General features: G+C 37.3%; 1 protein-coding gene across 1 annotated transcript in view; it reads left to right on the top strand.

The window, feature by feature from the left end:
* Window positions 1-24675, top strand: part of LOC142353036 (uncharacterized) — an 81313-nt gene extending 56638 nt beyond the window's left edge. The window contains exon 5 of the mRNA XM_075405226.1: window positions 23277-24675. Within this exon, the coding sequence (XP_075261341.1) occupies window positions 23277-24392 (1116 nt within the window). The 3' untranslated portion in view covers window positions 24393-24675. The remainder of the gene's footprint in view (window positions 1-23276) is intronic.
* The last annotated feature ends 250 nt before the right edge of the window (window positions 24676-24925 follow it).

Genomic DNA, 24925 nt, shown 5'->3' with positions numbered 1-24925 from the left:
TGAATATGGGTAGAAACTTTTTTGCTTGAGCAGTTCAAAGTGGTCGCTAGGGGTTTCGTTGAATATTACTTCCAAAATGCCGAATTCAGATTGCGGTAAAGTTTTGGTGAGTTTTTCTAGAGATGCGTTAAAAAGCTTGTACGTGTCAACAAACCTTAGGAACTCATGCACGGGAACAGTTTGGCCATCACTTTTCATCGTGTCTACTTGAACATCTAATTGCATCGAGATATATTTCTCGTCAGTTGCTGTGATTACGCCTATTGTTGTAGATGGCTCACATTCCTGCAATGCCAGACAGATATGGTGGAGATCGTAATTTTGTTTTTGTGCTCAAATACGGGAATGAGTTTTGACGTTCTTCGTAGTCGGTTGCATTGCGGATGGGCCCAGCCCAGAAATCCGCATCTGTAGTGGCAGTGGTCAAGGTCTTTTTCGTCATTTTCATTGAAAACGTTTTCGCAAATCCAACAAACAACACTTTCTGTTTTCCCAAGTTCTGATCTGTCTCCACGAAAATACGGATTTTTTTGTTTCTGCTCGTGAATATCATTGGCCAACTTGTGAAACACTTACACAAAAATCTCCATGCAAATTTTTGGAGCTATCTTAGTGGGTATATTCGGGCTTCGGGTTGTTATGCTCAACAACAGTCAGAGCGAAACCGCAGGGCTCATGAATCTTTATGGTGGATGATGAGGAGACGTTTCCACTAAGTAAACAAGCAGATACTGGCTGTAGGAAAGATTCAAAATCAAAGTAAATTACCAATGGGGCAAACCAGAGGTGAGACCAGTTGTTGAATTTGTAGATATTGCTGTTTCTGCTGGACATTCGAACAAGCGCTGGTGAAAGATCTTTGCACCTTTCAAGGTGTTCATCGAAAGCTGTGACACCGTCATAACATAACCAGAAACAGCTTCTGCATAAAAGCAGGTAACTACAATACCACACCGTAGAAAGCAATAAAATTTACACATGTCTTTGATAGGAACATAGTGATGTTTATCTGAATTGTAAAATAGCAGTAAATCAATAACCAATTCCTCTGAACTCTTTTTTTGAAATTCTTGTAGGAAATAGATCTTTTTTGTGGCAACCAAACACATTAACTTGAACAGAATTAAGTTCTTCAAACTTGTTGAGACTATTAAGACCCATTGCATCTGAAAATTGCCCGCTGAGCAGAGCGATTTCAGGTCTTTATAAGTTTCGGGATTTGTCGCTCTCAAAGTATCGTTTTGACCGTCAACTTTCAAGCAAAAATTTTCCTTCAGACATCTAGCTGCTATATAACAGTAGACAAAGCAATTAATGTCATTGTGTTTTCGAATATTTAGAACAGCTTGGCATATGGATAACTCACAAGGAAATGCTATGAAGGACGATCCCCGAATAGTTCTGTAGTTCGCATAGTTGAGATGTAAGCGAATCACCCGAACTAGTAGCCTTCCACTCCCTGAAGACACGAAAGTAAAGAGAACAGCCAAAATTTTCCAACACCAGGGCAAAGTCGTCGTTTGAGATTTCTCCAGTAATTACTGGGGTCATTATGAATTGGCAAATTCAACTAAATTTTCGTCGTCTTCATCAGTCTTGCGTTTTGGTTTGGAGAGTTATAGTTCAGCGGAAAATTGAATTTTCTGGGATCCTGAGCTTAATTTTTGCTTAATAAGTTCTTCGATTTGTGCTCGCTTGGACTGCATAAATGTCTGCTAGTCCAACGAATTTTCTTCGTTGTTTTCAACTTCGATTACAAACGTTTGAAGGTGATGTGCGGACTGGGAGGGTATTTGTAAAGGCTGGATCTCTTCTCCAAAAACGGGAAGCCACTGAACAGAGCTCATATGTTGTGCGTAGAGGTGAGAACTGTTCAAACCAAGATAACAAGAATGACATTAATTTGTAAACTTTGAGTGATCTGTTTGATCTGTTCTCATATGTTCTTCAAGAGGAGACATTTTTCTAGTCGAAAACCCACAAATTGAACAATGATAATGTGGTAAGCCGCACTCATCGAGATGAAATTGTGTTTCATGTTGCGATTTGTTTCCCGATGTACTAAACGTTGAAGGGCAGACGCAGCAAGAATGAGTCATTTCAAAGCAGTTATCAGAAGTAAATAAATTAAGTTGTATAACCGGTTTATTTAATAATGTCAGCTACTCTGCAAGAAAATTCAGTTCTGTGTAATACTCAATTGCATTTGTTACGACTCAATAAATGTTTACAGTGTTTTGAAAATGGCACTGAAAAAGGGCGGCGAATTCGATATTCAAATTGAACGTACTTCTATAGGCTAATTTTGGCGCGCGCTTCAACTCCAAATTTAGCTCGACCTCGAAAGACTTTGTCTTTTCTTGAAACAATTATCCCGAGTTTCTTATTATCCCTAATTTGAAGCTAATGCACAAAAGGGATATTCACTAGATAGGGCGCAAAATTTGAATTTCAAAATGGCGGCCTCTGGTTGTCTGGATTCGGCGCTCAAATAGTTTCGAAATTTTACTAAAATTAAATGCAAAAAAGATTTAAAAACACTTCGATTTCAAAAGATGTGGTAATAGACCCTCAGAAGTGTCATACCGAGTATTGTTCTTTGTGGATTACTTCGAAAAATGCATTTAAAAAAGCGGAAAAACATGTTACTTTATTTGGTTTTTTTCAAAAAAGTGTCAGTTTAGACCTCATCTCTATAACGAGTGGTTAGAGTTGTCGTACGCTGTCAAGTGTGATGAGCAAAATTGCTCCCCGTGGCTCAAAATCTTGGACCGCACTGCAATGCAAAAAAATTTTCCAAAACAAACAGAAAAAAAAATTTTCTGTCAATCATCATAAATCAATGTCTTTAAATGAAAAATACATGACATATACATGTGTCTTCTTTCTGAAGCCTTTTTCGATGACAGGTGTTATGAGAGAAATTGATGCCGTGGGCCCACTATATGCAAAAACGCAAGAAAACATCGTCTGACAGCTTTGCTTAGGGTACTTCCTATGCTAATTAATGCCAGATGTTAATGTGACATTGATCACCAGATGTTTTGAGAATCGGTGAAGGAGCCGTTTTTTGTACATGATGCTGCTGACCAAAAACACCCAGCATGTTCTCATAAAGCAATTGCTGTAAAAAAAATCCAATTTTTTTTCAATAATTAGCAATCTTGTTAATTAATAACTAATTAGCCGTTAACTAGGCGCTAATTATCTCCGTAACGGTTAAGTTAAATTGGACGAGCGTGATGAGATGTTTTGTAGGATACAATCTGCTGAGGACCTCTGAACCATCAGTTTCATCCCAAGTGTTTTTTGAAACCTCATTTTTTGGGTTAAAGTTCAGAAGTCATCTTTTAAACATTTTTTTTCAATTTTTTTTTGAAATTTCTTTACAAATTTGCTTGTTTTTACCCTGTTGAGCAAACGCACAAAGCTAGGTGATGCTGCTAGTGGACATTAAAAATTATTTAACTGAACTGATTGACATCAGTTGTGGTCCAATTTTTTGACTTTTTCTCTGAGAGATTACAATTTTTTGACGATTTTTCCAAATTATGAATGAATTTCAGGGTTCATACGCTGCTACAGCTGCTGGCATAATGTTAACAGATCTTTTGGGCCAAAAACGTACACAATTTGCAGAATAAACATATTGTTATTTCCGAAAAACTTTGGGTTTAACATACAGATGTTAACAAATTTTATTGATTCGATCTTAATCTGGATATTTTACCACAAAAACTAATCACTCCATTGTGGTTGTGGTAAATGAAATCCTGTTAGGAAAATAGTATGTGTGATTGCGTCATAGGGGAGAGTGAAAATTTTCACTGAAAAATTTTGAACTTGATCACTTACTTGAATTATATTTTCGTCTGTGTTTTGAATTGAAAGACAAAACAGACTTCAAAAAATGTTATATTACAAATTCGAGAAATAGAAAATAGGTAAATGGAATAACACACGCACACGCACAACTTCGCATCTAAAAATTTAAACAGTTCTTCATATAAAATTAAAGTCTCAAGTTTCAATTGAAATAATTTAATCGAATAAGTCCATCAAAAACTTTTCTGGTCGTCGCTTTTTTGGTGCACCGCTGACGTTTGGAGTCTCTGAACAAGTGGGTGTTTGAAAATTGTTGCTCATAGCCTCTCGTTTTGGAGTTTGAAAAGTTGTTCCGGACAGAAAGATCTCGTCAAAGTTATCGAAATTGTTTGGAGGATTGTTGTTGTTGTTAATTCCAGCGAATAAAGACGGGCTATGTGTCGGCGTAACAGTTGGACTTGGGTCAACTGCTGGTGTTGTGGATAGACTAGCTAGTGTTGTCTCACTGTCGGGTGAAGACGGTGAATTTTTGATCCCCCACAAATTGCCCGTTTCATCACAAGCTTGATAAGCTCCGAGTTGATTTTCAAACAAAGGTACGCAGTCACAGTCCTAGCGGTAGAAAATTCATTTCAATTCATCAGATAATGTGTCCATATTACCTTCTTGAAATGCTGGTAGCACTTTTGCAGGTAGGTGGCAACCAGAAGTAATAATACTGCTCTCGGTTGGGTCAGTTTTTTGGGTAGGGCGGCAATTGCATTTATAAGAAGCTCAGGGAGAAGACAGTGATGATTAACGTGGCACACATCGTCCTGTTTTCGTTGTTGAATAAGAAACACAAAATATTCATAATATGTTTGATAAATTAGAGTTCTTTCCCAGGAAGCCTCTGACTCTGCGAGAATTTTAACCAACATTTTGAAGTTTTGTGTATAATAAATCAGTTAAAACAAGTTTGAAATTGTTGCTGGAAACAAACTGCAATTTGACTCAACACAAATATCAATGCCGTCGAATTATGGCGCAGGGTGTGTGTTTGCAATTTGTTTGAAAGTTAAAATCCAGCTAGGGTCAGATCTAATTTCAATTTTTAGGCAACAAACACTTTTGACTTGAGCGTACCAAAGATTGTTATCTAGGGTTACATCTGTTTCCAATTAACTGTTGTTAAATATTCTGTCCATTGTGTAGTTTCTTATCTTATCTGAGGTCACATCTGCTTCCAGTTTCCGGTGTATATGATTGCTTTATGCCTGTGAAATTGTATTCAACGTGTAAGTTTGCTATCGGAGGTCACATCTGTTTCTAACTTTTAGTGTAAATGAGTTCTTTTTGCATTTGAAATTATTCAAAAGATTACATTTGTGCACACTCTGTTTGCCATAAAATTTGTAATGAAAAGACTCAAGTACGCCGTGGGCGTACTTGAGACTGTATTTACCAGTCATTTGTTTTTAATTAAGTGTTTGATGGCACATGTATAATCCAAGCTTGCCGCCGCTGTTGAGTTGGAGCGCTCACAACTTTATTTGAAAGAGAAAAAATTTGGTTGCGCCATGCCTTTCACTTCCACTAAAGACACAGATTTTGGCAATGGTTATTCCGACTTTTTCAAAACTGATAAGCGTTTAATCAGAGCAACTGTGAAAATGTATGAAAGGACGGGCACCTATGTTTTTCTAATATTGTTCAAGAAAGCGGAAAGCGAATACCAATTTCAGCAGAGAGTTTCTCTAACTGTCCAAGAATTTGAAAACTTGATTGAAAAGTCAGGAGATATACGCTCTTGGTTCAAAGAAGAGGAATCAACAAAACCACCTGCAGCAAAGAAACCACGCTTCCAACAAAAGTCGGAAAAAATTTCTAAGACCAGCAACAAAAATGGTTGAAGCGATGTACGAGCGCTCACCAAATTACTTTAAAGAAATTCAAAAAAAGATCAAATTTCAGATTGATAAAGAGAAACCTTCCTTTTCTAACACAAATGTTTATGCCGTGTGTGCCCAATTTGGTCCTGAGTTTTGCAATTTAGTAACTAACCATTATCACGTTTTGATTGATACAACAGTATCGAAAAGGAAACTTTGAATCGAAACCAAATTTTTTCTGTTCCTTTTATTCTTACAGCTTTCAAATTTTTATTTTCGACTGCATCAACATTGGAGACTAATCGTGACGTTTTTAAAAAGCTGAAGTTGACAATTCAATTCAATAACTCCGCAGAAAAAGTTGACTCACAGACAGTACGCAAACAACTGCCAGGTTTTGCCTACAAAAATTTGAAAAACAGCTATGCAAAACAAGTGAGTTTGAATCAAAAACCGCTCTCAAAGATGCCAGTAATTGCTGAAAAGACTATCTACAACGCCCGTCCGCCATCGAAACAAGTTCAAACTAATTTTGTTAATAGTGAAATTATTCGACGAGTTAAAAATATTTTGTCTGGTCCTCATTCTGGTGCTTTTTGTCAAATTATGCATATTTTTTTAGTGATTACGGAAAGCTGAATATTGATACTGATATGATGAGTGTTCGCCTTGTGTATGAAGAAAAAATTAAATTTTTGGAAAAAATATTTTATTGCAATCAAGGAAAGGTTAATACGTCATTTGAAAAGCAAGGCGAATTAGTTGAGCATCACTCAGTTCTACAATTTTGTGTGAGTTAAAAATATGATGAGCAATATAAATACAAAAAATTCCACACAGTTTTGAGTTTTTACTTTGAATTGGCTGATCCTTCAGGAACTGATAAATTTGCGCATTTTCTTTCAGAGAAATTATTTTTTATTTGACATTTTTGTTTGATGAAATAGACTGTCCGAAAAAGTCAGCAAAGAAAAATTGATCCTCCTTCTGGCACAGTAGTAACCGATGAGCTCCAAAACTTTCTGCAGTTGCTGCGTTAACAATTAGGAAACTGTTTGGTTTCAACTTTCGGGGAAAATTTTTTCCAGCGAGAACACCCAGAAATTTGTGTTTCAGCAAAGCACATCTTTGAATCAAATCATGGATATCATCCTGTCCATTTTTAGTCTGTCAAAATGTGATTCTTTGATACTCTTCTCGCACTATCAACAAATGTACTGGTTTTTTCAGCATTAATGAAAATCTCAATTTTGTTTGGCAAGGCCACACAAAACTTCAACTCACTAGAAATTGAACAGGTAGTCAGTTCAGGATGTATAAAGTCGTGAGATGCTTATTGGGTGCTGCTGAAATCAAAAACCATTATGGAATTGTTTGAGTAATCTGTCAAACTTTTTCCATGTCCATTATCAATGTTTGCTAGATCCGATATTGTATTGATGTAAAGACGTTTGTCGTCAGCTGTAGATATTGGACTATCTGCTACAGGCAAACCGTTTTGATATACATAAATCTGCCCAAGGTTGAATGTTCTGAAACGAAATGGACTTTGCTGGTTGTTACCCAGAAAAGCTTTATTTGTATTTAAGCAGACCGCCAGTCGGCGGATTGGTTCTCTCGCAAATATATCTTCTTGTTTCCAACTTTGTAGAACCGTTGAAGCCAAAAACGTTTTTGTAAGTGTTTCAAGGTAAGGATAGGAGGCAGGACTACTCAATAATGTTTTTTCAATCGCGGGCACAGCAGTGTCATTAAGTGTCGTCTTCCACACATACCAATTAGCTTCGGCAAAATTACTTTGTATTGTTTCACAGCATCATCAGACACTATAACAAAATCATCAATCGAGCGTCTGAATGCAATGCGAAGTGTCACACAACTTAACAGATGTCTTTGACAAATGAAAAAATCTACAGCATTTTTACCATACAACGTGCATTCAGCTGATTGCCTCAGCAAAAGTTTTCTTCTCTTCACTTCTGCAGTTGACAGCATTTCCCGGGTCTTCCTCGTAAGAATAGCCCTGACAGTCCAGCCATGTATTTTTTGCATCGTTATTATGTGAGAACTTGGTCTCAATGAAACTTTCGTGAGCATAGTTTTCGTTAGCGTTTGATATTTTCAGTCCATTAGCAGACACTGTACAAAAAGAGAATAGTGAATGTAACACATTATTTTAAAAGTAGGGAGAATCGGTCTTTGTAACGTCAGCAGCGGCTCCAGCGTCATATTTCAAATCAGCTTCAAGAAGACTGGACAATTTTACATTTAACTTCGAGAATAATTTTTTTGTAAATCGATAAAGTTGTTTCTGTCACAAGCCACTTCAAATTCTAACATGGGTCTATTTGGACTGTAGATGGCACTCAATTTTTGACAAAAACTGCCATCAACGTTACCAGTAGTGAAGGCTCTTCAAATAAGTCCAATGAGCTGTGAGTTGCTTCTGATGGTAACATATTAGCGATCATCTTTCTTTTAAGCAAAAAAAATCCGACTGACTTCTTTTTGGTGCTCTATGCGTTGAAATGGTCTTTTTACCTTCGTCGCTCGCTTTCATTGGCTTGCTTCGTATTGATTTCTTTCGACGTGAAGTATTTCGTCGAGAGCCTCCAGTCTGTTTTTTAACAGTTTTTGAGATTGTATATTTAATCGCCTGTCGAGGAAATTTTTTGTTGCCCACTACATCCAAGATCTCTGGTACACTTTGTTTCAGGAGTTCTTTTCCGATACGTTTAGCAGTAGGCAAAATGAAGCGCCGTGCTAGGAGCAGTGCAACGCATCCAATTCCTGCAGCTAAAGCGCCAAAACCGCTTCCTCGTTGTCAATAATGTCCAGAGAAATGAGGCAGATGTCGCTTGATTAGCATAGTAAGAATCCATTTTATTGGGAAACTTTTTTGAATTGTAGTGTTAGAATAACTTTTCCGGTTCCCAAAAAAGGAACTAATTGTCCTGTTTCCAGCCGCAATTCAATTGAAATTGATTGAATTGTGTTGGTCAAAGGCTTCTTTTAGTCTAAATTTTGTAAAAAAAATATTCCAATGAGTTGGTTCAAGCTCACATACACTACCGTTTTTCAGACGTTGTTTCGAATCAATGACACTCAAAAAGGTGCCTTGGTGTCACCGACGCATTGATAATCAATAATGTTTGTAAAGATGAAAATAAGATGTTTTCCAGCACAGAGGTCGGCTGGAAACTCCCCATAGAAGGCTTTTGTTTCATCACTTTTCATACGCCTGTTTGCAATCGGATTCATTTTGTACCCAAAGTGTATTCCATTGCCATCAAGAATACCTTTATATTCAATGATGCTCGGAATTTCTTCACTGGGAAAGGTAATTCCCTCATACTTGCCAAATACAATTTTGTATTTTCCAAGACTCTTCAACTCTCCGAAGTGAAAATGGGGCAATCCAACTGTGCGCTTAATTGTAGCAAGAAGCTGTGCCACTGTATCAGATGTTCCTGGCATGAAAAGTCGTCTTTGGCCGTTATAAGGCCTAGAAATAACATTGGCCCCGGAAGACATTTTTTGGGAATCCTCATAGTCTTTTAGATTGTACACAATTAAATCTGCGTTTACAATATTTTCTATTTTTGTTGGGAATATGATTTCAATTAGCGCCTTCCAATCACCTTCAAGTTGAATTCCGTCATTGAAAAAAATTCCGATTTGATGCAAGTGTGTTTGAATCAAATACTTCTATTAAAGCCGTTGAAACAACTTGAACTGTAAATTTGTCTTCAAACCGGTTGTTGGACAATTTCAACGAGAAGAAGCCTGACAAGTTGTAATTCTGGTTGATAAAATTTTCTTTGATTAGGTTCGTTGTCAGCGTCAACTAAGGAGTACGTTGGTGGGTTTATTGTAGGTATTCCCGTTAATTCAAAGACTTCGTCTGTGAACGATTGCTTGTAACTTTTCCGGAACGCTTTGTCCTTTTTAACTATTCTCACAAAAAACCCAATGTAAAATTTGGAATTCTGAATTGTGCTTGTTCGCGCAATCAATGACACTAACCGCGGTACATCCTTTTTTGTTACTTTATTTGGTGCTCAATTAACCCAATTTACTCTTGAATTGATTGTTTTCATAAATTGGTCTATTTGGTCAATATGGGAATAGGTCCGCCGTTCTTCGAGGTAAAGATGAATTATCTTTTGAGTGACCTAATGTTCCTTTTAGCAAAAGCAGACTTTTTTGCTGAAAGTACTGTATAAATGAATTCCACGTTTATTACACAATTGTTTGAATGCTCCAAGAACCTCTTCACTATCATCAACCCCTATTTTTTTGGGCTGCTTGTTTTTGAACATAATTTGGAATGCTTTAGCTGTTTCCGTCGCACACTTTGTTTTCAAGGGTTACACTCGTAAATATCTTGATAGACAGTCAACTGCTACCAAGAGATACTTCATGTTACGGTTATTATTTGCTAGTTTGTCAACGTGCGCCAAATCCGGTGACCAAATTTCATTAATGTCTTTTACAAAAACGTTAATGCTAGGAACTTTTAATCAAATTGAACGGTACTTTTTGAAAGACGGTTCTGTCTCCAAATAGGATTGCACCTTGCCTAATGGCAGCTTGCTCTGAGTCTTTAAGCGTTTTGTGCTTCATACGAGGCTGGTCTTCTCATATAAAGCTGGTTCAAACGTTCAACTTCAGGAGAAGAAAGACCATTTCTTTTGACTGGTCTCTTCTTTGTCTGTCGTTTCGTCACTTCTTTCTTCGTAATCTCTTTTTGGGGTTGATTTGGAACCACCGCTGGGGGATATTTCTCCGCTTGGGTAAAATTCTTGTTCATTTTCCGACGAGGCTTCCAAGAATTGCTTGGCATAACTGTTTGCAAAAAAATGCGGTGATATATCGAGAGCAGTCAAAATTTTTTTGAGTATTTTTTAATGTCATTTTTTTTGTGTGTTGCTGCAAATTATAGAGAAAAGTAGAAACTTTAGCGCCCAGTGGTTCTCAATGGAAACGACGTCAGATTGCATTCAAGTATGATTTCAGATCGCCTAATTTTATTTTTATTCCACTCAGTTTGAGTTCAAGTAATATTGACTCAGCCTTAGAAATTTTCTGTTTATCATAATTTGTTCTATCTCACTGTCTTCGCTAACTGGTTCTGATGTTTCTTCTTTAGTTTCAGCTTGTGTTCGTGAACATTATTCATTGTTTCAATGGGTTTGTTTTCTTTTTGTGTTTTTTCAGACTGGTTTCGTTTGAAGAGTGATAGTTGAGCTGCCTTCTGTTCGTGAATAGGGTTTTTCAAAATTTCATTTTTTTGCCAGTTGATGTGGCAAAAACATTTGTTTGGGAATTAAAATGAATTCTTCTGTATGCATTACAATTTTGTCAAGTAACGATAGCAAGACAAACCAACAATTCTCATCAACTCTGTTTCTTTGGCTAAAAGTTTCCTTTTCTGTTTTAAACTTGTTGGCTTATATAGTAGTGTTTTGAATGATTTCTCCTAAACTTCTATTATTGTTTTATTAACTGGAACGTTTCCATTGACAACATTGACTATACACTCATAAAGGAATTTAATGAACTTATTTGGAGCCGTCTAGATTAATTTTTCTATTTTTGAATCCGATGTATCTAGCATCCGCCGCAGCATACATATTTCTTTCTCTCTCATCGGTTAAGTTTGTGATTACAGATTTAGCTGAGGAAAGATCGAAAATTGATGGACCTGGAGGATCAATAATTGAACAGTAACGTAGGACGTCAGATGTTTATGAATCTAAGTCGATTAACAAATGACCAAACTGCTTCCTGATTGCTAGCTCATAACTTTCTTTCAAATATTGCGTGTTCTTCAGTTGTCGACCAATAAAATTAATTTGCTGTGTGTCTCGCAGTGATTTGAATAAAATTATATGTGTTGTATTTAAATCAATTGTTCTAGACCAATTGTTTTGTTGAAACAAGTTGTGTTTAACGTATATTACGCTGATGTTTCTATGTCGGCCCGCAGTTGCTAATTTAGAAAACTCTTTTTTGTTGAAAATTTCTTCCCATGAATCGAAAACGACAAGCAGACAGTTTTCTAACTCTGACACAAGCTCAAGACCAGAAGATTTTCTAAACTCTATGTTCAGTTTCTTTTCTATTGACTGAAATTTAGGCTGATTGTGCTGATAAAAATAAAAAATCCTTTGAAACTCTGGGGAAAATGTGCCAAGTAGTAACATTTTGAAAATAGGCTCAAATTTTCCGCAACAAGATGGCCTGCAAACAACCATGAACAGCCTGTCAGAGGTTGAAATTGTTTTGTTCATAACTTAGGATTAGGAAAAGCGTACCCAACTGTTTAGGAGAGTAGAGAAAACCAAATTGTTGATTCTTCGCAATCAAGTTTGAAAAACAGTAATTTGATTAGAGAAATAGTTCTGAGAAAAAATATTATAAACGTTTTCGTAACAAAATACCACTTGTATTACAGAACCTCCAAGACTCTCTTTCATGGTTCTCGGCGTCTAAAACCAAGTCAGTTATGCCTCCGCCAGAATCTAACTGATCCTCCGTTTGACTCATTTTAAAATTTTTTAAAATGAAAAATGAATTGCAAATTTATTTATGACAAAACTATTCAGCAATATAAGTTTCATACGACACAATTTCAGAGTTTTTGTCTTTCTTCTTGTATGTGATTGTATAGTTTGCATTTATTGAGTCTACTTTATCTCTGAAAACAATGAGCTCTACATCGTTTTCTTTCACCCGCTGCTTGATTTCCTTGGGACGGCTCTCATCATCCAGAGACATCAGAAATGGTACTGCACGCTAGGGCATAGGTAAGGGGGTTAGTTTCAGTCTTTGCATTTTCTCGTGTATAGACATGATACAATTGAAAGTATTCCACGAATGAAAGACATTTCTTAAAAGCTTCTATTTCAGCGCCACCACACACAATATGCTGCTTTCTGAGAATTGTTTGTCCACGGGAGTCAATTTTTTCCTCCTTCACTAGAGTTACTGTCAATTGATTGTCAAGCGCTACGCAACTGTAGACTGTCAAATTTGGAGACAAATTCACCTGAAGCAGCGAGGGATTTGTCTTCTCTGGACGTCGATTCATTCATCAACCAGTGATAGAACAACAGGGCTTTCTTCTTTGCGCAATGCCTGCTCCTCCGTCGTTTTGGGAACCTCAGTGCAAGTATGTTGCAAATTGGTGTTTCTCAATATAACTTCAAATGCTCAATTTTTAGAGAAGACAAAGTTTCCAAATTTATTACGTTTTTCTGAAGTAGTTCTGTGAGAGTACTTGTTTTCCCTTTGCCCTTGGCGTAAAATACCGCTAATGGAAATCGGAGAATAATGCTGTATAAGATTTGCTGCAAATAGCAATAAGGATATTCTCCCGTTTCCCACAAAAGACCTTGCAAAATTTTAGAAACCCACTGGTAAGACTTTTGATCACTTGAAGAGAGCGTTCTGTATGAATTGGGAGTTAGAGAGGAAATTATATCGATAAAATTCTCGGTAGCAACAGCAAGTTCTTTAACTGTGAAGCCATATATTTCGAAAACCTTCAAAGTCGATTCATTCATCAATCAGTGATCGAACAACAAGGCTTTCTTCTTTGCGCAATGCCTGCTCCTCTGTCGTTTTGAGGAACTCAGTGCAAGTATGTTGCAAATTGGTGTTTCTCAATATAACTTCAAATTCTCAATTCTTGGAGAAGACAAAGTTTCGAAATTTATTACGTTTTTCTGAAGTAGTTCTGTGAGAGTACTTGTTTTCCCTTTGCCCTTGGCGTAAAATACCGCTAATGGAAATCGGAGAATAATGCTGTATAAGATTTGCTGCAAATAGCAATAAGGATATTCTCCCGTTTCCCACAAAAGACCTTGCAAAATTTTAGAAACCCACTGGTAAGACTTTTGATCACTTGAAGAAAGCGTTCTGTATGAATTGGGAGTTAGAGAGGAAATGATATCGATAAAATTCTCGGTAGCAACAGCAAGTTCTTTAACTGTGAAGCCATATATTTCGAAAACCTTCAAAGTCGATTCATTCATCAATCAGTGATAGAACAACAAGGCTTTCTTCTTTGCGCAATGCTTGCTCCTCTGTCGTTTTGAGGAACTCAGTGCAAGTATGTTGCAAATTGGTGTTTCTCAATATAACTTCAAATGCTCAATTTTTGGACAAGACAATGTTTCCAAATTTATTACGTTATTCTGAAGTAGTTCCGTGAGAGTACTTGTTTTCTCTTTGCCCTTGGCGTAAAATACCGCTAATGGATATCGGAGAATATTGCTGTATAAGATTTGCTGCAAATAGCAATAAGGATATTCTCCCCATTCCCACAAAAGACCTTGCAAAATTTTAGAAACCCACTGGTAAGACTTTTGATCACTTGAAGAGAGCGTTCTGTATGAATTGGGAGTTAGAGAGGAAATTATGTCGATAAAATTCTCGGTAGCAACAGCAAGTTCTTTAACTGTGAAGCCATATATTTCGAAAACCTTCAAAGTCGAGAACAACTGCTTGTGATTTCAACATTCCAACAAACTGAACAATCGTCCTTTGAAAGTTTTCACATAAAGACAAAATGCAAGGCAGGTCACTTGACCAAGATACTGGTTTGTGACTGGACAGGGTAAAACGTATGAGTTACCTGGTCCTTTTTTGCTAAACTCATCAACAAATCCGGCAGCGTCAAGATCAATGTTAGGATCCAAAGGCACACAAATTGCTAAAAAATACAAATATCCTTCACTGTACTCAGGATAAACTTCCCTCACAAAAAAATAATTTTTGTGTATTCTTTTCAAATCTATTGTAGCAATAGTAGCAACCATTTCGTCCTGTCACACTTCCGAAAAGTGAAAATTTCATCAGTTGATTTATGCCGAGAGTTTATAGTCTCTTGTTAATAAAATTGACAATTCCATATGCTCCAATGTGATTTCATATTCTCCTCATACAATAACCAATTCCATATTATCTTTATGAGATATATCATAGCCTATTATTCTCACAGGATATAACATTCCATATTCTCCTCATAGGATATACCATTCCATATTATCCTCATGCATTCTATACCCTATTATCCCTATGGCAGGATAACTCCCCTATCCCAATACAGCTATATATTACTACTACTCGATTTAGTTTTTCTCAGTAGGGTAAACAAAAGTAACTCCACTCCCATGACGCAGGATCTTGCGTTCGTGGACGTAGCGACTTCAAAATGAACAGAACAAAACCGACAGAATGGTCGCCGAACAAAATTTTCTCCACCAAACGCAAATTCACATGGTGTAATTATTACAAGGTACGTAATTTAAGAATAAAATGTAATCTTCATCTTGATACCGTAAGTAGTCAAGATACCGTAAGTGTCCTGATTATTGTACGTCAAGTGAGTATGTCTCAGGAACAAATTAACAAATTTTTGACGTGAAAAAAACGCAATTGGGTGTTCCGCAATAAAGTCAACTTCAGCTTATCAAAAAAAAAACGAGCGTAGGATTCCAGCGGATACAAACAGTCGAGCGTGCGAGACCATAAGGTCCAATAAAACCACACCGAACATTTCTGGCTACTCTATCTGGCGGGTTTGTTGTCAGCGAGACTTTTTCATTTGGGTTTGAAAAGTTACTTTCAACAAGATATTGCAGATGACGTTGGGATTTGTCAAGCTTATTGGGACTGAAAAACTACCATGGAGATACCACACAGTCAAGCAGAGTCCGGCTGATCACAGTTATCAAAATGGATACATTGGCCAACGTTGTTGCAACTCAAAACCTGAAATAACTCTTTCGCACTGAAAGCAACGATTTTTTATATTTAGGTCATCAGGAGGATAGTAAAACTTGCTTAAGTAAAATTTTTTGCTCAGAGTGACAGTCAATGTTCGTTGTCGAACTCATTGTCAACAAAGTTGACAAACAAAGCTGTCCAGTTATGGGCCAATGCTGCTGGAACCAGTGTTGCAGTTGTGATATTCGCTAGCTCGAGGACGTGAAAGAACTCTTCCTTAGATGAGGTGATCACTTTCAGTTAATGAGAAGAACCGTAAATTCGATAACTCAGATCTGTTTTTTTGCCTATGTATACACTCAGCTCGAATCAACCACAAAATAGAATTTGCACCTAACTTTTTGATCAATTGAGGGCATACTCGGGGGATTAGACTCTTGCATATAAAATTTTGCAAGATTTGTTTTTGTGGTTACCATGTATTTTCTCGCATTTTCAAGAGCTGTTCGCTGAACAGCGTCGTTTGCTCAGTTGGGTTGGGTTTTTGTCGCCGATATTTTGTCTTGTATGGTGATGGACAATTACAATAGATGTGAGGCTCTCCCAGATGGCTGACCGCTTGAGGGCACTCCAGCCCGGAGGAACAATATTTCAATGTATGTTGAGACTTCAAATGGATATTGTCAGGACAGTAAGGGTACACAGATTAAGAATTGAAGTTATCCGGGTCCAGCGACCAAAGACTTACTGAAAGATAAGCAGTGGATTTCAAGAAACCTATTGAGTACTCAAAGAACATTTCTGGGTTCGTTAGTGTTGATAACCAGATGCTGTGTGTTGTGCTTGTTTGTGTTGCAATACTCTCATATCGATTGGTTTTTTTACCTTTTTGCCAATATTCACCGTAACTAGGTAACCGTTATCCAAGTTTTCCTGGATTGTATGAGAGTCTTTTCGCAAATGGTTGTTCCCTAGTGAGCTTTTTTCTAATCATTTGTGTTAAACCAGAGAAGTAAAATAGTTAAAGCGTAAATTGTTGCTATCATCAACTCAAAGCATTTCAATCTAACGGGTGTTTTCATTGTTTTCAGACGTGCTTCTATTATTTTGTTCGAACCTTGGTCTTTTGTGGATCATGGGTCTATTTATGGAGACGCGATGACCGATGGCCGAGAAATTCTCGTTGGTAGCGAACTATTTAAAAAACGGACGGCATTGTACATATCCACTCCAAGTTTTGTTGTAACTTGGTGCCAACAAATCTTGAACCGGTACTAGTTAAACCTTGTCAACTTTCCTACTGTGTAAAAGAATGTTTTTTTTCAATAATTGTTTTAGTGAGAGCCACAATTTCAATAATTTTAGTTGTTTCAGAGCAGAAAAATAGTTATCGGTATTTCACACGCAGTTTGCAACAATTTATACTCGTTTTAAGAGACAAAATATTCTCTCATTTTCTCACTTTTTGTGTCTCAGATATCGCAAGTTTTTGTTTACTCAGTAACATCCTCCGTCTCGGAATAGATGCTGGGGGAACCAAATCAAGCTTTTAAAGGAAACGCCGGAAAAGTGAACGTACGACAACAGAGCTTGCTACGATGTGGCAATTGTTCTGAGCTCTTCAATCCGAGAAGTGGTACAATCCAATTGTATTGTTTTCTTCAACGATCCAAACTAAATCAGCGGTTTAAAGTTTTTTAAAGTTGGAGGTTTGTTTATTTAGATATGCGAAAGAGAGCAGGTGCAGGCTTCTTAAGTCGACACGACCAAACTGAAAATGAATAGATCAGCCCGCTAGGTACCTCTGACGATGATCGAGTTCAACAAACGTACAATTGCCGGAAATTCTTTTTTAATGCTCTCATGGAGCACCTTTTAGGCTTCGATTAAGTTCTGCTAACGTGTGATATCTGATCAAATTATTGCAAATGTACCGGGATGGGAGACTAACCCCTCCACTTGCAATACACCAAGATCTAGCGATCATGGATAGAAGGAATTCAACAAGGATATCACAAATCTTAAGACATGCGGAGAGAAATCCTCATCTTTTCTCGTTTTCCGCCAAAAGTTAATTTAAAATTTGCCAAAAGAAACAACCTTGACATTTTTGGTAGAAGGAGACTGGTTCTGGAGACCTCTTTTGTTAGGTATGTTGTAATCGGTTGTGTGGTTGCCACATAAAACATTCTGCACAATCAAAATTAACGGAATTTTATTTACTTGGTTATTGCGAAAAAAAATTCAGCTGTTGTGACTGAGACAGACGAGTCGGTGCTTATGGGCGTAAACGGATGTGCACGCTCATTGCGTTTTTGATGACACCAAATGATTCGTTCAACTTTTCGTCTGGGGGTGGCGTATCCGGTGTTTAGTATGCAAATCTGTCCAAAAAAACTGGAAACCAAACCACTCCCAGAAAACACATTTTATTGGCGCATTGACCGCATTGGTGAATTGAACCTCCGTTTATTTTATTTGCTCAAGGTACAAGACAATGTTTATGGTTGCTCGGTGAGTTTTTAAAGAAAGAAATTGTCTGAAAAAATTCCTTTTCAACTTTTATCATTTATCTTTTTAGCTCAGCGTCGTTTGCTCTAGCGGTTTGGGTTCTTATCTCCGGAAATTTATGGCGTATAAGGATGTACAACAATATTAGAAGTGAAGTTCTCCCGGCTGACCGCTTGCGGGCACTCCAGACTGCAAACGGACGTTGTCAAGACAGCAAGTGTACATAGGTTAAGATTTGTAATTATCCGAATCCGGTGAGCAATTATTTTTTGAGAGACAGCAGTGGAATTTAAAAAATCTATTGATTACCAAAGGAACGTTTCTAGGTCCGATTGTATTGATAACAAGATGTTGTGGTAGGTACTACTCATTTTTTTATTGGCTGTTTACCTGTTTGGCAAATTGAACCGTTACTAGGCAAGCGTTGTCCAATTATTCCTGGATTATATGAGAGTCTTTTTGCAAATGGTTGTTCTTTACTGAGCTTTTTTAAATCATTTTTGTTGTAACGAGCAGAAAAATAGTAACAGCATAAAGTGTTGCTATCATCAACTCATAGCATTCCAATTTGACGCTTGTTTCCATTGTTGTAAGATGTGCTTCTATTGATTTCATGCGAACCTTGGTCTTTTGTGGATTATGGGTCTACTTATTTAATTGCACAGTGCAACTTCATGCACACTAAATAAAGTTCAGGTAAATTTACCTTAACGCAGTTAAGGTAAACCTTTGTTAAGGTAAAGTTAAGGTAACAATTACCTTAACTTTACCTTAACTTTAGTTAAGGTAAAAAATTACCTGAACTGTGTTAAGGTAAAATTACCTTAACTTACCTTAACCTTTTTAATAACTTAATTTTTAAGGTAAATTTACCTTAACTATTATAATTTACCTTAAAAGTTCAGGTTAAATTTAAGGTATTTTTAAGATAAATTTCAGGTAATTATTCAGGTACTTTTACCTTGAATTTTAAGGTAATTTTTGCGCGTTTTTCAGGTAAGTTTAGGTAATTTTACCTTGTTTGTTCAGGTTTGTTTTTCAGGTAAATTTAAGGTATGTTCAGGTAAAATTTCAGGTGGTGCCCCCTTAATTTTTCAAGTAATTTTCAGGTAAAGTTGAGGTAAGTTAAGGTAAGTTAAGGTAAGGCAAAACTACCTGAAAGTTTCAGGTAAGTTAAGGTATTTTTTCAGGTAAACTTACCTGAACTTTATTTAGTTTGTATGGAACCAAGTTATTAATTGAGTAATGAATCCAAAAACCTGATCAACTTTAGCTTTGAAACATGTCGAAACTAAACCAGAGGACGGAGGAGAATGGCCACTTAGAAGAACCCATTCTATGGTGAAGCGAAAAACGGAGGGCAAAAACTTCTCGTTGGCAGCCAATTATTTTGAAAGACGGATGATATTGTACATGTCCTAGATTCAACATTGAGTGCTCCACGAACAGTACGGTGCTTGTTCGTGTTGATAACATTATGCTGTGGCAGGAACAACAACTCACTTTCCGTTTGGCTTTTTAAGTTAAAAAACAGTTATTGTTAATTTGCACGCAGTCTGTCACAATTTACACGCAATATAGCAAATCTTTGTTTACTCAGTAACATCCTCCATTCGGGAAGAGATGCTGGAGAAACCAAAAAAAGCTTAAAAAGGAAAGGCCGGAAAGGCGAACGTACGACGGCAGAGCTTGCTACGATGTGGGAACTGTTCGGAGCTGTCCAATCCGAGAAGTGGTAAAATCCAATTGTGTTCTTTTCTTCAACTATCCAAACTAAATCAGTGGTCTAAAGTTTTTGCTTGGCAGGTTTGTTCCATTTAGATCTGCGGAGCAGAGCAGGTGCATTTTCTTTAAGTCGACGCAACCAAATTGAAATCCAAGAGATCCGCACGCGAGGTACCGCTTACAATTATCGAGTTCAACAAAGCTACAATTAAAGGAAATTCTTTTTTTCAATGCTCCCATGGAGCTCCTTTTAGGCTTCGATTAATTTCTGCTAACATCTGATATCTGACCAACTCATTGAAAATTTACCGGGATGGGAGAATAACCATTCCACTAGCAATATACAAGATCTAGCGATCATTGATGGAACGGCTTCAACATACTATGTTGAACATACTATCAACTAACAAACTATCACGAATAGTCAGAAATGTGGAGAGAGACCCTCACCTCTTCTCTTTTCCCGCCGCAAGTTAAAAAAAATTTGCCGAAGTAATCAACTTCGAGGATTATGATAGAAGGCGACTGGTTCCGGAGATCTCTCTTGGTAAGTATATTATAATCGGTTGAGTGGTGGCCACACAAAACAGTCTGCACAAAACAATTAACGGATCTTGGGTTACTTGGTTATCACGTAGAAAAGATTCGTTGTTGTTGTGACTCAGAGTGAAGGGTCGGTGCTAAAGGGCGTAAACGGTTGTGCGAGCTCAATGAGTATTTGATGACACCAAATGAGATGCTCAAAGTTTTGTCTGGGGGGCGGCGTGTACGGAGTATAGAATGCCAATCTGTTTAAAAACTCCAGACGAACCTCCCCCGGATGATACTTTTATGTGGCGCATTGGGTGAACCGAAACTCCGCCTGATATTTTTTGCGCAAGTTCCGATGCAATGTTTATGATTGCTCCGTGAGTTTATAGGAGAAAAATTGTGTGAAAATATTCGATTTCAACTTGTGTCGTTTTTCTTTTTAGCGCTAAACCGTTCAGGGAATCAATTACATTTTCGACACCAATTTTGCAAGGCTTGACTGGTTTCAGCAACACAGCACGCCGATTTCGCCTCCCATAATTTTCAAAAAATATGCATCTTTTTAATTATAGCCCCTCCCCGAAATTTAGTGGTCAATTAACCTATAGCCCCCAATCGTGGTAAATATATCCTGATGGGGGCTAAAATTTCATGGGAACCGTAACAAAAAAAAACAAACCAGAAAAAAATTGTTTCAAAGTTCGATCAACTTGAGCTGTAGACATTTTACTGTCTCGTAATAGCAAAAACCTTGAAAAAACGTTTGTTTTCGCTCCAAGCATAAGGAAACCTTGCTAAAATCTGTTGAAAAAACCCAAAAAAATAAACAAGAATCAAACCTACTGGAATTTCTTCACACAGATTGGAACGTTACTTTTATAATCAGTAACTGCTAACTTGAAGTTGTCCAATCAAACGCGTTATTCACTTAGATCCTCTTAAGCCCCTTTTTTGCATGTAAACCGGTTCTGTTTTTTACTAGACACAAAAGTATTGTGCAACAAGGCGTCACTTAGTCAAGCTTTATTTATTTGCAAGGGAGTCATTAGTTATATTGACATTGGCATTATTGCAGCCCATTTAATTATTTGCCATATCTGCGTTCTAAGCAAATCAACATGCCGAACCCAAAATTATCAGCAAAAATTATCAATTGGAAACTGAAACCGAACTGTGGTCAATTTAGGAAAAAAATTGTACAATTGATTTTCAATTCAATGATTCAAAAAAGCTGTTCTCAAGGTTCCTACGGCGGTTTATTAAAAAAGATTTTTATGCTATCCGTATTTAAACTAACAATATGGCAAAAAACAGTACGCTTTGACTGAACATTTGACGAAATATTGAACCATGTTCTAATCATTTCTTGCAACTTTGAAAGCACCCAGGTCGAGGTAATAATTTGTCCTCGATTAGGAAGCAGAGAGTTTTTGAACGCACACAGGGGGTTTGGTGCGTTCAAACATACACAGGCGAAGATTTTTTAACGAGCAACATAAACGCACCAGTACTTAGGGTCGAGCCAACGTCTGCCCCATAAACGAGCCAAAAACTGCCCCATAAACGCACCAACTCTGCAACATAGACGAGCAAATAACTGCCCCATAGACGCACCACTTCTGCAACCTAGACGAGCCAACTTCAGCTCCACATACGAGCTAGAAACTTTATCATAGGCGAGCTGAAGTCTGCACCATACACTTTTTAAACATCTTTTTATAGCAGTACTGTGGGAAAACTGTCTCAGGTTGATTGAAAAAACCAAATTTTGAGATTTTCCAGTACGTTCTGGGTGTGTTTTCCTCCTATTTTCTCATCCGAGCTGGGGACCGGCTACGGCGGAGTTACAAACAAACAACTATAGAAGATTTTGAGAAGATCGTTAGAAAAAATACCAGGCTTGATTAATTATTTAAAGTTTTTTGAACGTAAAAATAAACGTTAAACGTTATTTAAATTTTTTTTCAATTAGTTAAAATTTGTTTAAAATTTTTCTAAAGAGCCTAATAAATTTTTGAGCAGGAAAATTGAAGTAACGAATTAAATAAAACTTATATTCAACAAAAAGCGACTATGCCCGTCTAAATTGACGCAGTAGTTTGGAGAAAATCACTAGAAACGTGAAGCATGCTCCAATTTTTCTGCCAGTAATTTATAATTTTCAAATAAAATCTAGCAAAGCGACATAAAACTGGCCCTCGACAAAAAATTCAAGATGCAAAGCCAGCGCAGTCTGTACTTCCTCGAGCTCTATTTACTGTCCAAGACGACAAGAAAAATTGTGCGATTTTTTTGGCAGCCCAAGAAAAAAATCGAGGGTCTTTATAGCACACTCATTAAGTCACATTTATTCTACAGCACATGGGAGAAGGTCCCCAAAAGGACAAAAAGGAAATAACGAGGCAAAGTGTGGATCATAAGTTATTTCTGGTCTACCTGAGTCTTTTCGCCACTTGAACGAGCCAAAGTCTGGATCATAAACTTGTTTGGTCTTTGTGAGTCTTTTCATAAATTGAACGAGCCAAAGTCTGTATCATATCGTATTTTGGTCTGGACAGGTCTTTTCATAAGCGTTTTTGAACGAGCACATGAACGCACCAAAAATTTGAACGAGGCAATGTCTGGTTCATAAGCATTATTGGTCTGCCTGGGTATTTTCGTAGGCAAAAATGGTCTGGATGGGTATTTTCATAAGGAGTTTTGAACGAGGACCTCAACCTGGGCAAGCATCAGCACGGGATATTCGGCCAATTGAAAAGTAGAGAACTATTCACAACAAACTTCATAACTTTTTTCGCAAGGGAAGTAATGGGTCCATTTATTTAAGTTTTTGCCCGTCACTGATCAAAGAAACAAACATCTCTGATCGGCTTTCGAGCAATGACATTATTTTATAGACAGTTTCTGTAAATTTCTGAAAATGCAAAAATTTATACTCGGCCTATCCACGATCAATTAAAACAAAATGGAATGCTGAAACAGATTCTCTGAAAATTCTTTTAATTAATGTCTAGCATGATGCTAAGAAGCGCTCTTCATTTCACTCTATGCTGTTAAGTGCACTCCGTTTTGTAGGTACGGATCAAGCCAGATAAAACCAGGGTGCCAGAAGACAATAAGGATTACAGGATAGTGAATGACCCGCAATACATTCGCCCCTACGGATTGTGCCTAAAAGTGGGAGAAAACAATTCTTCGGACAGTTCGTCAGAAGAGTCTGAAGAAACTGAAAACGAAGATGATTCCAAAATAAATATTACTAAGGAAATAAATGATGAAACGTGCTCAAAATCGGGAGACAGTCGCCCAACTTCGGGCAATTTATCTCTTCTGACATCTATTCAGCCACCCCTCCAATTAGGGTCTGCAAAGCAAACCGGGGGTATTCAAGCTGCTTCAGGCAGTTCTAATGGAAAAACAGCGGAGAGTTCTTCGCCTCAGATATCAACTCCGCTTGGCGGTCCAGCCGCAGGCCAAAAAACTTCAGAAACAACTCTGACTTCAAAGAGTTTATCGGACAAACAAAACGACAAATCAGACGATATCCTTTCAGTTCAGGAACTTAAAGGCCGTCTAAGTCAACTCATCCGGCCAGACTTATCCAATTCACGGATTACATATGCAAAATCTGTTTCGAATTTATCAGAGGCAGCCAAGTCAGCAGACACTCGTTCCCTGACCCCAAAACCACAAAATCCCCAAAGCTCCTACGACTATTCAAAAAACATAAGGACAAGATCTGTTTGGGATTTATCTACAGAGGATAGACCATTCAGATATCTAGTTGGGACCCCAACATCACGGCAAAGACCTCAAACTTATGGAGCTTCTGGAACGTATGGAACTTCTGGAACTTCTGGAACTTCTGGAACTTATGGAACTTCTGGAACTTCTGGAACTTCTGGAACTTCTGGAACTTCTGGAACTTATGAAACTTCTGGAACTTCTGGAACTTCTGGAACTTATGGAACTTCTGGAACTTCTGGAACTTCTGGAACTTCTGGAACTTATGGAACTTATGGAACTTATGCGAAATCAGATGATACTTATTATTCCACTCCATATGCTAGTATATTGCGTGGAGCCGCGAAAACATCCAGGCCTTCGACTACCCAAACGATGACATCAAGAGAAACACAAACGCTTCCCGATTTTGGTCGATCAAAAAAGCGACGCTGTGTAATTTCGTAATGAAATTATTATCACTGCTTATCGAGTTCTCTGTCAATATCAAAATGACTTCATTAGTTTCTACACTACAGCATTTAATGTTATCCTGCTCAAGACGCCTGAAAATTATCACTTTTCGCTGTCAAATAAAATGAATAAACAGTCAATGTAATTCAATAATCGTAAATAAAATTTCGTTAGTGGATTACATAGTAAAAATTTCTGTAGATTTTTTTCTCTTCTTGTGTCTAATAAATTGCTGTCTATAGAAAATCATAGTCAAAAAAATCTTCATGAATTAACCGTCACAGAAAAAGATTTTCCAAAGTTTCAATTCTCAATGAGATGCTATTTGCCAAACCTAAAGCAACTGCTTGACTGATTCTAACTAATTGTAAGCCCGAACTTTACTGCGTCTTGATGAAGTTGAGAAGATTATGAAAGCTAAAAAAATTTCAATCTGAGCAGATCTCTGAAGTGCGTCTTCAAATCAACTGATGCTCTATTTTCGCAGAAATACGAAAATAAAAGTCATCATAATGATTCGAAAGATC

The sequence above is a fragment of the Convolutriloba macropyga genome, chromosome 14 (assembly GCF_964194025.1).
Source record: "Convolutriloba macropyga chromosome 14, txConMacr16.3, whole genome shotgun sequence".
Classification (NCBI taxonomy): domain Eukaryota; kingdom Metazoa; phylum Xenacoelomorpha; order Acoela; family Convolutidae; genus Convolutriloba; species Convolutriloba macropyga.
This window is presented reverse-complemented; position numbering and strand designations above follow the sequence as displayed.